The following is a 13,761-nucleotide window of genomic DNA, read 5'->3' as shown; positions in this document are numbered from 1 at the left end:
GGGAACCACTTTGGTCTGGGAAACAATCATTACCCGTATTGATTTGGAAATTAGCCCTTAATCCCTAAGCCCCAAACCATAGAAACTTAAATATAATCAAGGCTGTATATCCCATCCTTTGCCTTCTTCCTAATTTGGAAGTGGCCCACTGAGGGAAATAGTTTCTCAGTGAAATAAACCTATTTTTGCCCAAAAGCCTCACTTGCAGAGGTTTTTGCAGCAAAATCTGCAACATCAGCCTAGGGACTCCTATTGGGAGGATGGTATCTTCAGCCCTCAACATTTGGTGGTCCTCTCCAGGGATCCCCAAAAATTTACATCCTCCTGGTCTCCCGGAAAGCCACCTTTTGTCTCTGTCATCTCTGTTCCATAGCAAAGGACAACTCAAACACCCGGGAAGATTTGGGGCTGTTGGGAGCTCTAGGCTCAGCAGACTTCCTTGACTAGGGACTAGAGACTCAGAATTCCTGCATCTTTTAGCAGAAGTACCCTTAACCATGGGACTTCTGTCACTCTCTCTCTCTCAAGGATGCTTGAGAGGTTGGGATGCTATAAAATTCGAAAATCTAAGACTTGTGGCAAAAGTGGAACAATCCACCTCTTTCTCTATTCCTAAGCATTCTCCTTTAGACTGTCTTTTTAAAAACAGAGACAAATTTGGCCTGAAAGACGTCAAAACTAAGAAACTCATTTTCTTTTGCTACACTGCCTGGCCTCAATATATTTTGGGGAAGCAGGAAAACTGGCCCATTGATGGCTCAATTAACTACAGCACTATCTAGCAGCTTGATTTGTTTTGCTGAAGACAAGTGGACTGAGGTTCTCTATGTCCAAGCCTTCATGGTCTTGTCTCAAGATCCTAAATTAAGATAACACTACAAACTGCTGCTGGTAAAATTTACTGGAGGGAAATTGAAAATAGATACTGATCTTTTGGATGACCCTCTCCTTTCCACTCCTCTAGGGATACAGGATCCCTCCTCTGCACTCCAATGCAGTTCTTATCAGGGGTCTATGAATCCCTTCCAGAACCACTTCCCTTATCAAAGACCAACAATATTTCTTCAACTCATTCCCCTCACCTCCTGAACCAGATTCTGAAGTTGCCCAGCTCCCACTCCCCAGTCCTTCTCATACAAGGAGTGGGACCTCTTTTTCTCCTCAGGATCCTGATTTCAGCCACTCCTTCAAACCTCTGCCTTCTGAGAGAAGCAGCAGACTCTTAGGGAGGGATACTCAGGGTACAAATGTCTTTTTCAATGTCAAATCTCTTCCAGATTAAGGATCTTTCCTGGGGAGATGTCGATATTAAACAATCTGCCCCAGATATATAGAGGAAGTTGCAGAAAGCAGCACTGGACTCTTAAACTTCTCAGATGCTAGAAACAGCTTTTAAAATCTTTAATAATAGGGACCAAACAGCAGCAGAGGAGGAAGACCACAGAGTTAAAACAATAGAGAACAGTCCCAAATTTTAGCTGCGGCCATATCTATAAACCATAGGAGTTTGTGCATCAGGTGTAATAGACAGGGTTATTGGGCTCACAACTGTAAACCAACCTCCTGGCCCTTGTCCCAAGTGCAACCAGGAGGGGCACTGGAAGAGAGACTGCTCACAGAGGACAAGCTGCCCTGCCAATGGCCTGGCCTTCGGCTGGAGTTTGGGGCTTGGTCAGGCTCCCCTTTGCTCCACTACAACGTCGGAACCAGGGATGTGACTAGTAAGACCATTAAATTTCTTTTTGATATGGAGGCCTTTCTTTCTGTCTCATGTCAACACTGTGGTCTCACTAGTCCTTTCCCCCATAGGATAATGGAATTTGAAGGGAAACTTAAGAGTTGTTTGGAGACCTTCCCTCTGCCTTGCCAGTTTGGTGACCTTTTATTTAAACCCTCCTTTCTTATTATTTCTTCCTATCTTGCTCACTTATTGGGGTGTGATTTAATAGTGAAATTGGGGACCTAGTTTTCTCTTCACAGACCTCCAGGTGATCTTTTTTTGTGCTTCTTTCAAAGCCCTCCCATATTCCCTCTGAAATCTGGGAGAAAATAGTCCCTCTGTTTGGGACTAAGGACTCCCTGGGCAAGCTACTCATGCCACCCCAGTCTTAGGCTACAAGACACCAGTGTATTACCCCATAAATGGCAATATCTAATAAAGGCAGAGTCTAGGCGGGACTGCAACCCCTGATTGAGAAATTTCTTAAGCACAAACTTTTAGCATTGGTTAAAAATTTAAGGGATTTGAAGCTGCTTCACAGCAATCCCATCCAGTATGTGGATGATATTTTGATTTGCAGTCCTACCTGAGAGTCTTCACTAGATGCAACCATAAAAACTTAATTTTCTGGCCTCTTAGGGTTATTGGGTTTCCTTATCCAAATCCCACATTGCCTGCCAGGCTGTCAAATATTTGGTCCATAACCTAACCCCCATTCAGGGCCCTGACAACTTTCCCCTTGACTGGGATTCTGATCAGGTCAAGGCTTTTAAGACCCTGAAAGCCAAACTGGCTTTCCCTGGCTCTTCCCAATTTGGAAAAGCTTTTCACTCTGTAAAGGGGGCCAGGCTCTGGGGGTCTTAACTCAGGCTACTGGACCTGATCCCAGACCTACTTCTCAAAGAAACTGAACTCAGTTTCCCTAGGATGGCCCAATGCCTTAGAGCAGTGGCTACTACTGCCTTCTCATTGAAGAAGCCTCAGAACCCATCCCAATATTAGAAGTGCCTGACTATAAATGCACAGATATCAAGGTGTCAGGCCTCATAGCTAACATCCACTTTGCCTTATCATTAGGAACTACCACCATTGGCAAGATCCTGGCACCAGTCCTCCTAGACCCTGAAATTGCCATTCAGGAGACAGTATCCTTTGCCACTCCCTCTAAAGCACATTCAATGTCTCCAGTTCAAGCCCATCCCTTTGCAGACACTGTTTCACTGCTGCCTGGGAAGCTGCTAGTGTCCCTGACAGTGCCTAGCATGGCAGTATGAAATGGGATTCGAGCCAACCTCTGACTTCAATGAATCCATCCTTCTCTGTTCTGGTTGCAAAAATTTATTAGGCAAGTTATCTTATCACTGTTTGCCCCAGTTTTCTGATCTGTAAAGAGAAAAATAATAATGGTACCCACCTCCCAGGGTTCTTGAAACAGCTGAAGCATTATGATAATTAAAAAGTGCTTAACACAGTGCCTGGCATAATCTAAGTACCGTATTATTTTTATTTCTTTAATTGAATCTACTTGTAATTTTTAAATTGGATTTAATTATAAAACTAATAAAGTAGTTTTAAAATTTCAAAGATAATAAAATCAATGATTTTATTATGGAATAATTTCGAATGGTTGTTGATGTTATCTAAAGTTTATTGTTTATGTTATTGTTACTGTATTTCTAAATCTTATTATATTGTAAAAATTGTAAAACCATTTTAACAGTAATACTGTTAGATAAAACAACTTTTAAATTTGGATGCTATTACCCATGAATTGGGCTTTTAAAAGAATGTGATTAAAAATACATATTTTAAAACTAGCAAATATTTAATGAGGTCTATTTTGTTATAAAGCAGATTAAAAAGTTTATCAGACTGGCAAATTTTCATTTAAGAATTCTTGGTTATTATAAAAGTATATAAAATGGTTGTAGCCTCAACATTTTAATGATGAGTCAAATACCAGATATTTGCTAAATGCCTGAAACCCCAGAATATGGGTAGTTTTCATTTTTAAGTAAAGGATAAATGAAATGTTAACTGGCAGGAAAATATCAGGAAAGATATTCAAGCCTTAAGCTGTGATTAAGAAAATTTTGTTATTTAAGGTAAAAATTCCTGGGGCTCTGATTTAGTATTCATATGAGCTTTGGTTAGAGGGATAATTGTGTGAACTGTCAAAAAATCAAGAGCAAACAATGATATGTGCTACAGCCTGGGAACTGCAGAAGGAGAATGTCTCTGCCTAGGAAAAGTTTTGGGGATGATTTAGGCATGATTTAGGTAGGTTTTACCCAACTATATTTCCCCATTGTATTATTTCCTTTCTGAAAGAAAAAAATTCTATACCTGGTTAACCCTGAGTTTTTCTTTAAATACACTATTGACCACATGTCACTATATCTGATAGCCACATGTTTGGTTATCAGATGTATCAGATAATGTTTGGAATTGAACAGAACTAAGGAAGTTTTTTTTTCCCCATTGTGATATATGGTATTGCTATCACTATGTCTTTCTTTTTCCTTTCATATTCCTATAATCAAAAATTTTATAAATGGAATACTAAATTTATAGAATAATTGATATTAATATATCTCTAAGCTGAACAAAGTAGCATAAAGGCAGAAGTTTCAGAAATCAAACGAATTTAATCTCAGTGAATATCATTTATTCACATATTTGTACTCACACACACATAAGCAAACATATACACACACAGCATATGTGGGTACATGTCTCCTAATTTTCTCTAGTATGACTGAGAGAATGATTTGAAACAACTAATTATTAATATTGAGAAGCTCCAGGACTTCTTCATTGTGAGATTAGATCAAAGTTTATCTTTCTGAAGGGCAGTGGGAATGATGAGATAAAAAAACTAACTAGAAAACTTAACACAGAGTTTAATCTAGGATGAATTCCAGCTTGTGCTCTTCTCACTTTGAGTAGGTTTGTACCCTCTTTTTGTCTAGATAGCCCTAAACTAGAGTAGTTTGGATTGCCAGATCGGTCTCTTTGTCCTAGACTGAATGACCATAGTCATGTTCTCCAACTACTCATTGCACCTATTCTTCCAAAGACATTTAGATGTTGAGTGGCTTACATGAGAGGCTTTTGACAATTGAGAGTTCTCTTGATCCCTTTTATTATTTAGTAGCATGATGAGTAAGATGATTAATTATCCAGAAACAATATCTCTTAAACTATTTAAATGTCCCATAAAAGATCCAAATTGCTCCTATCCATCTAAGTTTTCATTTTTCATTTTTCCCCCAATATTTGTCCAGTTGAGATTTTCTTGGCAAAGATATGAGAGTGGTTTACAATTTCCTTCTCTAGCTCATTTTACAGAGGAGATAACTAAACCTAACAGGCTAACATTGCTAGGAAGTGGCTGAAGCCTCATTTGAACTTAGGAAGATGTGCCTTATTGATTCTAGGCCAGATGTTTCATTCATTGTGCTACTTGGCCATTTTATCTGGGTTTTTTTTTAAATTTAATTTTTATTTAATAATTACTTTATATTGACACTCGTTTCTGTTCTGATTTTTTTTCCCTCCCTCCCTCTCTCCACCCCCTCCCCTAGATGGCAAGCAGTCCTTTATATGTTGGATATGTTGCAGTATATCCTAGATACAATATATGTTTGCAGAACTGAACAGTTCTCTTGTTGCATAGGGAGAATTGGATTCAGAAGGTATAAATAACCCGGGAAGAAAAACAAAAATGCAGATAGTTCACATTCGTTTCCCAGTGTTCTTTCTTTGGGTGTAGCTGCTTTTGTCTGTCATTTATCAATTGAAACTCAGGTCTCTTTGTCAAAGAAATCCACTTCCATCAAAATATGTCCTCATACAATATCGTTGTCGAAGTGTATAATGATCTCCTGGTTCTGCTCATTTCACTTAGCATCAGTTCATGTAAGTCTCGCCAGTCCTCTCTGTATTCATCCTGCTGGTCATTTCTTACAGAACAATAATATTCCATATCATTCATATACCACAATTTACCCAGCCATTCTCCAATTGATGGGCATCCATTCATTTTCCAGTTTCTAGCCACTACAAACAGGGCTGCTACAAACATTTTGGCACATACAGGTCCCTTTCCCTTCTTTAGTATTTCTTTGGGATATAAGCCCAATAGAAACACTGCTGGATCAAAGGGTATGCACAATTTGATAATTTTTTGGGCATAATTCCAGATTGCTCTCCAGAATGGTTGGATTCGTTCACAATTCCACCAACAATGCATTAGTGTCCCAGTTTTCCCGCATCCCCTCCAACATTCATCATTATTTTTTCCTGTCATCTTAGCCAATCTGACAGGTGTGTAGTGGTATCTCAGAGTTATCTTAATTTGCATTTCTCTGATCAATAATGATTTGGAACACTCTTTCATATGAGTGGTAATAGTTTCAATTTCATCCTCTGAAAATTGTCTGTTCATATCCTTTGACCATTTATCAATTGGAGAATGGCTTGATTTCTTATAAATTTGAGTCAGTTCTCTATATATTTTGGAAATGAGGCCTTTATCAGAACCTTTAACTGTGAAAATGTTTTCCCAGTTTGTTGCTTCCCTTCTAATCTTGTTTGCATTAGTTTTATTTGTACAAAGGCTTTTTAATTTGATGTAATCAAAATTTTCTATTTTGTGATCAGTAATGGTCTCTCGTTCATCTTTGGTCACAAATTTCTTTCTCCTCCACAAGTCTGAGAGATAAACTATTCTATGTTCCTCTAATTTATTTATAATCTCGTTCTTTATGCCTAGGTCATAGACCCATTTTGATCTTATCTTGGTATATGGTGTTAAGTGTGGGTCCATGCCTAATTTCTGCCATACTAATTTCCAATTATCCCAGCAGTTTTTATCAAATAATGAATTCTTATCCCAGACGTTAGGGGCTTTGGGTTTGTCAAACACTAGATTGCTATAGTTGACTATTCTGTCTTGTGAACCTAGCCTTTTCCACTGATCCACTAATCTATTTCTTAGCCAATACCAAATGGTTTTGGTGACTGCTGCTTTATAATATAATTTTAGATCAGGTACAGCTAGGCCACCTTCATTTGATTTTTTTTTTCATTAATTTCCTTGAGATTCTCAACTTTTTATTGTTCCATATGAATTTTGTTGTTATTTTTTCTAGATCAATAAAATATTTTCTTGGAAGTCTGATTGGTATAGCACTAAATAAATAGATTAGTTTAGGGAGTATTGTCATCTTTATTATGTTCGCTCGGCCGATCCAAGAGCACTTAATATTTTTCCAATTATTTAAGTCTGACTTTATTTGTGTGGAGACTTTTTTATAATTTTGCTCATATAATTCCTGACTTTCCTTTGGTAGATAGATTCCCAAATATTTTATGGTATCAACAGTTATTCTGAATGGAATTTCTCTTTGTATCTCTTGCTGTTGGGTTTTGTTGGTGATGTATAAAAATGCTGAGGATTTATGGGGATTTATTTTGTAGCCAGCTACTTTGCTAAAATTATGAATTATTTCCAATAGCTTTTTAGTAGAATCTCTGGGGTTCTCTAGGTATACCATCATATCATCTGCAAAGAGTGATAGTTTGGTTTCCTCATTGCCTACTCTAATTCCTTTAATATCTTTCTCGACTCTTATTGCTGAGGCTAGTGTTTCTAATACGATATTAAATAATAATGGTGATAGTGGGCAACCTTGCTTCACTCCAGATCTTACTGGGAAAGGTTCCAGTTTTTCCCCATTGCATATGATGCTTACTGATGGTTTTAAATATATGCTCCTGACTATTTTAAGGAAAAGTCCATTTATTCCTATGCTCTCAAGTGTTTTTATTAGGAATGGATGTTGGATTTTATCAAATGCTTTTTCTGCATCTATTGAGATGATCATATGGTTTTTGTTTGTTTGGTTATTGATATAGTCAATTATGCTAATAGTTTTCCTAATATTGAACCAGCCCTGCATTCCTGGTATAAATCCTACTTGGTCATAGTGTATTATCCTGGTGACAATTTTCTGTAATCTTTTTGCTAATATTTTATTTAAGATTTTAGCATCAATATTCATTAGGGAGATTGGTCTATAATTTTCTTTCTCTGTTTTCAGCCTACCTGGTTTAGGTATCAGTACCATGTCTGTGTCATAAAAGGAGTTTGGTAGGACTCCTTCAATCCCTATTTTTTCAAATAGTTTATATAACATTGGAATTAATTGTTCTTTAAATGTTTGGTAGAATTCACATGTAAATCCATCTGGTCCTGGGGATTTTTTCTTAGGGAGTTGATTGATAGTTTGTTCTATTTCTTTTTCTGAGATGGGACTGTTTAGGATATTTACTTCTTCCTCTGTTAGTTTGGGCAAGCTATATTTTTGGAGGTATTTTTCTATTTCATTTAAGTTGTCGAATTTATAGGCATAAAGTTGGGCAAAGTAACTCCTAATTATTGCTCTAATTTCCTCTTCGTTAGTGGCGAGTTCTCCCTTTTCATTTTTAAGACTAACAATTTGATTTTCCTCTTTCCTTTTTTTAATCAGATTTACTAAGGGTTTGTCTATTTTGTTGGTTTTTTCATAGAACCAACTCTTAGTTTTATTAATCAATTCAATAGTTTTTTTACTTTCAATTTTATTGATCTCACCTTTTATTTTTAGAATTTCAACTTTAGTGTTTGACTGGGGGTTTTTAATTTGTTCCTTTTCTAGCATTTTTAGTTGCAAACCCAATTCATTGACCTTCTCTTTCTCTATTTTATACAAATAGGCCTCTAGAGATATGAAATTTCCCCTTATTACCGCTTTGGCTGCATCCCATACATTTTGGTATGATGTCTCATTATTATCGTTTTCTTGGGTGAAGTTATTAATTATGTCTATGATTTGCTGTTTCACCCAATCATTCTTTAGTATGAGATTATTTAGTTTCCAATTATTTTTTGGTCTACTTCCCCCTGGTTTTTTGTTGAATGTAATTTTCATTGCATCGTGGTCTGAAAAGGATGCATTTACTATTTCTGCCTTACTGCATTTGAGTTTGAGGTTTTTATGTCCTAATATATGGTCAATTTTTGTATAGGTTCCATGAACTGCTGAAAAGAAAGTGTATTCCTTTCTGTCTCCATTACATTTTCTCCAGAGATCTATCATATTTAACTTTTCTAGTATTCTATTTACCTCTTTGACTTCTTTCTTATTTATTTTGTGGTTTGATTTATCTAATTCTGAGAGTGCAAGGTTAAGATCTCCCACTATTATAGTTTTACTGTCTATTTCTTCTTGCAGCTCTCTTAGTTTCTCTTTTAAGAATTTAGATGCTACCCCACTTGGTGCATATATGTTTAATATAGGTAGTGCTTCATTATCCATGCTACCCTTTAGCAAGATATAGTGCCCTTCCTTATCTCTTTTAATTAGATCAATTTTTGCTTTAGCTTGATCTGAGATCAGGATGGCTACCCCTGCTTTTTTGACTTCACCTGAAGCATAGTAGATTTTGCTCCAACCTTTTACCTTTAACCTGCATGTATCTCCCCGCTTCAGGTGTGTTTCCTGTAAACAACATATTGTAGGATTCTGGCTTTTAATCCATTCTGCTAACCGCTTCCTCTTTATGGGGGAGTTTACCCCATTCACATTTATGGTTAGAATAACCAATTCTGTATTACTTGTCATCTTGTTAACCCCGGTTTATGCTTTTCTCCCTTCTTTCCCCTTCCCCCCCCTTCCCAGTATTAAGCTTGTGAGCACCACTTGCTTCTCACAGCCCTCCCTTTTTAGTATCCCTCCCCCTGCCTTAGAGTTCCTCCCCCTATCTTACCCCTTTCCCTCCCAGTTCCCGTATTCCCTTCCACTTAGCTTATTCCTTCCCTTTTCACTTTTCCCTTCTCACTTTTCAATGAGGTGGGAGAAGTTTCACCATAGATTGAATATGTCTTAAGATTTTTCACTTAAAGCCAATTCTGAAGGCAGTAAGATACCCACTATATTCATCCCCCTCCATTCTTTCTCTCAGATATAATAGGTTTCCTATGCCTCTTCATGAGATGTACTACCCCCACTTTATCCTTTTTCTGATACAATGTCCTTTCCACATCAATTTCTAGAACAAGGTATACATGTATTCTTTATACATCTATATAGTCAAAATATAGTTCCCAAGATTAATCTTTACCTTTTTAGATTTCTCTTGAGTTCTATATTTGTAGATCAAACTTTTTGTTAAGTTCTGGTTTTTTCATCAGAAATAGATGAAATTCGCTTACTTCGTTGAATGTCCATCTTCTTCGCTGGGTAAGTTATTTTTGGTTGCATACCAAGTTCCTTAGCCTTTCGGAATATCATATTCCACCCCTTCGATCTTTTAATGTGGATGCTGCCAGATCCTGGGTGATCCTTATTGTGGTTCCTTGATACTTGAATTGGGTTTTTCTAGCCGCTTGCAATATTTTTTCCTTCATCTGAGGGTTCTGGCATTTGGCCACTATATTCCTTGGTGTTTTGATTTTAGGATCCCTTTCAGTGGGTGATCGATGAATCCTTTCAATGTTTATTTTTTCCTCTGTTCCTATGACTTCTGGGCAGTTCTCTTTGATAATTTCCTGGAACATAGTGTCCAGGCTCTTTTTTTCATCATGTTTTTCTGGAAGTCCAATGATTCTCAGATTGTCTCTCCTGGATCTGTTTTCCAGGTCTGTTGTCTTCCCCAGAAGGTATTTCACATTTTTCTCCATTGTTTGATTTTTTTGGATTTTCTTGACTGATTCTTCTTGTCTCCTCGAGTCATTCAATTCCACTTGTTCAATTCTGATTTTCAGTGAAGTATTTTCTTCACTCACTTTTTTAAAATCTTTTTCTAATTGTCCAATTGAGTTCTTTTGTTCTGTGGAATTTTTTTCCATTTTGCTAATTTTGTTTTTTAGAGGGCTGTTTTCTGTTTCCAGTTCACTAATCCTATTTTTCAAGGATTTTACTTCTTTATCCACTCTCTCTTTAACTTTCTCCAGGCTCTTTTGCCAAGCCTCCCTCTCCTTTTGCCAAGCCTCACTCTGCTTTCCCCATTTTTCTTCTAGCTCCCTTGTGAGAGCCTTTTAAATCACTTCTATGAGGTTCATCTGTGCTGAGGAACAAATGATCTCCTCCTTTGGGGATTCACCTGGGGACTGTCTGTTTTTAGTCTCCTCAGGATTTAGAGTCTGCTCTCTATCTGTATAGAAGCTGTCAAGGGTTAAAGTCCTCTTCAGCTTCTTGCTCATTCTGTCTAGTAATCAGAGACAAACTACCAAAGAAAAACAGAAAAAACTGGAGTCTTTCTTTGGGGGAGGGGCTGGGTATGTTATCGAGCTTCCTCTACAGACTGCAGGAGGCAGCAGTGAGGCACTAGCAGGACTGTGTTGCACGTGCGCTCTGAGATCCCAGAGCGTGCTGAGTCACTGTGGGGGGGAAAGGGGGGGAGGCCAGGTCCTGAGAGACTCCAGCTGTTTGGGGTTGTATTCTTCAGCCCCGGTGTTTTTAGCTTCTCTGCTGGGCTGCTGACTTGCTGCCGGAGCAAAGTATCCAAACCTGTAGCGAAGCTCTCCCCGCAGAGACGGCTGCGATCACTCCCCACCCCTTCTCCAGTCTGCTCCCATGCTCTCACTGCCGCTGCCCTCAGCCTGCGCCCATCTAAAACCGTCCCAGCCCTCCAGTAAAGACAAACCTTTCTTGGCGGATCTCAAGGATGGCTTCTCTTGGTAACTATATGTGGGTTTTTTTCAGTCAAGCATTAATTCAGAGGCTTGTAATGAAGTGGATAGTGAGAGAAAGCGTGGAGCTTATGCAGCAGTGTGCCTCCTCTCCGCCATCTTAACCGGAAGTCCCCCCATTTTATCTGGGTTAACATTCAAATGTTGACTCTCAAGAGAAAGTTGTAAATTCAAGAGAAAGAAAAGCCCCTGGTTTCCTTCCATTAGGAATGTTCCTTAAAGCCATTTTCTTTGAAAAGAGAAAATTCTATTCTTAGAACATTTTGATACTTTTTATGATTTGCCATTTCAAGTTATTTATTGTTTATCGCTATCTTAGCTTCCAAAATGATAACAACAATAGTGTTAATAAATAGCAGTTATATAACATTTAAAGTTGTGAATTGAGTTTTTTCTTAAGTTAATAAAAAAGCATTTATCTAAATGCATAAGTATGCTTTATTTGAAATGGAGATAAACCAAAATCTCTTCCCAGTAAGATCAGGTGTAAAACTGGGATGCCCAGTATCACCAATATTTTTTAATATTCTATTGGAATGAGGGGCAGAGTTAGGATGGCAGAGCATAGACAAGACTTTGCCTGAGTTCTATTTCCCTCAGTATCAACACTATATCAAATCTCTGAATTGGTTTTGGAGTGACAGAATCCACAAATATTTGGAGTATAACAAATTTCTAGCAGAAGATATTTTGGAAGGACTTCAGGAAAGGTCTGTGTCAATTGGGCAGGGGGGATGCAACCCAACAAAGGTAGAGGGCCAAGAGGCCCAGGACAGAGAGGCAACCCCATGTAGGGAATAGAGTGAGAGGTTTTTAGCCAAAATACAGCAGTGCCAGCTACTCTGTCCTGCTTCAGAAGGCCAGTGGATCAGCAGGCAAGCAGTGAGACCTCAAACCCAACTACAGAAGGCAAATAGTGAGCCTCTAAACTCCAACATAACAGGCAATTCTTGACTAGGAGCACCCAACTCAGGAAGGAAGCCTGCAGCACCACCAGTCCCAGGGCAGTGAGAAACAGCTGTGGTTTGCAGAGGAAATTCAGGGCAATCTCCCCTGTGCCTTAGAAGCATACCTCAGTCTTTAAAAATAAAAAAAAGTAAAGGAAAACCTCTTATCAAATGCAGAAAGGCAAAAAATAGTAAATGCATCCTTTTCAGAAACATGATGCAAAAAAAAAAAAAAAAAGAGCTCTTATCATAGCTACTATAGGAAAAACAGAACTCAAACCCTGAAGACAGTAAAGGCAAAATGCCTTCAGATAAAACCTCAAAGGAGCATGTTAACTAATCTGCAACTCAAAAGGCTCTCTTGGAAGAATTCAAAAATGATCTTAAAAGTAAGTTAGAATAAAAACGGGAAAAGAAAATGATTCCTTTGCAAAAGTGTTTGGAAAGGGAAACAAAAATTGACTGAAGAAAATAACTCCTTAAAAAAAATAAATTTTGTTAAATGTACCAAAAAAACTTCATCTTAAAATATAGGTTTGGTGCAGTGAAAAAAAGAAAGCAATTCCTTGAAAAATAAAATGGGTGAAACGGAAAAGGAGAACAACTCCTTAAAAAATAGAACTGGTGAAATGGGAGAAAAATCCAATGAACAAAACAATTCATTTAAAAGTTCAAATGGCAAATGCCAAAATAGATTTTTTTTTTTAAAAAAAGCTAACTGAAGAAAATAATTCACTAAAAATAGAATTGGACAAATAGAAATGAATGGTAACTAGATATCAAGAATCAATCAAACAACAACAAAAAAGAAGAAGAAGAAGAAAATGTAAAATACTGCATTGGAAAAATAAGTAACTTGAAAAATAAATCCAGGAGAGACAATTTAAGTGAAATAGCCCAGGCAATAAAAGTCTAGATAGCCACAATGAGTGAAATTTAGAATTTATTTGGTACCCAGCTCTGGATGGAGTTCTGATCGAATTCCGTGCCTCCTAGAACTAGAGACAGCCTTATAAGCATTTCTGCTCGGCTTGTTACCTTCTGACATTAAATAGTAACTCGTTTTTTACAACAGGAGAATGGGGGTTTTATAGGATGAAAGGAGAACCCACCAGGGCAGATGTTTTAACATAGATAGGGATCAGGGTTAGGCGACCCACCACCCTCATGGAACAGAAATCCTTGGGAGCATTGTTGATTCGGCACTTTGAAGTGCAAAAGAAGTCGCTTAATCTAGATGAGTAAACCTTTCTCGGGGAGCCACAGTCTCTTTATCTTAAGACTGAGGTAGGGGAGGGGACGCCAGTCCTTTTGTCCATTTCTTAAGAATTACTGGACTACCAGAAAACCAGGAT

At 37.8% G+C, this 13,761-nt stretch overlaps 1 gene segment (V, D, J or C); it reads left to right on the top strand.

Moving 5' to 3' along the window:
• Positions 1 to 2,994, top strand: part of LOC127546684 (immunoglobulin heavy variable 3-23-like) — a 35,241-nt gene extending 32,247 nt beyond the window's left edge. Inside the window, 2 exon segments of the V gene segment in view lie at positions 1,581 to 1,721; positions 2,798 to 2,994. Coding sequence covers positions 1,581 to 1,721; positions 2,798 to 2,994 — 338 coding nt within the window.
• The last annotated feature ends 10,767 nt before the right edge of the window (positions 2,995 to 13,761 follow it).

This window comes from Antechinus flavipes, chromosome 2, assembly GCF_016432865.1.
Source record: "Antechinus flavipes isolate AdamAnt ecotype Samford, QLD, Australia chromosome 2, AdamAnt_v2, whole genome shotgun sequence".
Taxonomy (NCBI): domain Eukaryota; kingdom Metazoa; phylum Chordata; class Mammalia; order Dasyuromorphia; family Dasyuridae; genus Antechinus; species Antechinus flavipes.
This window is presented reverse-complemented; position numbering and strand designations above follow the sequence as displayed.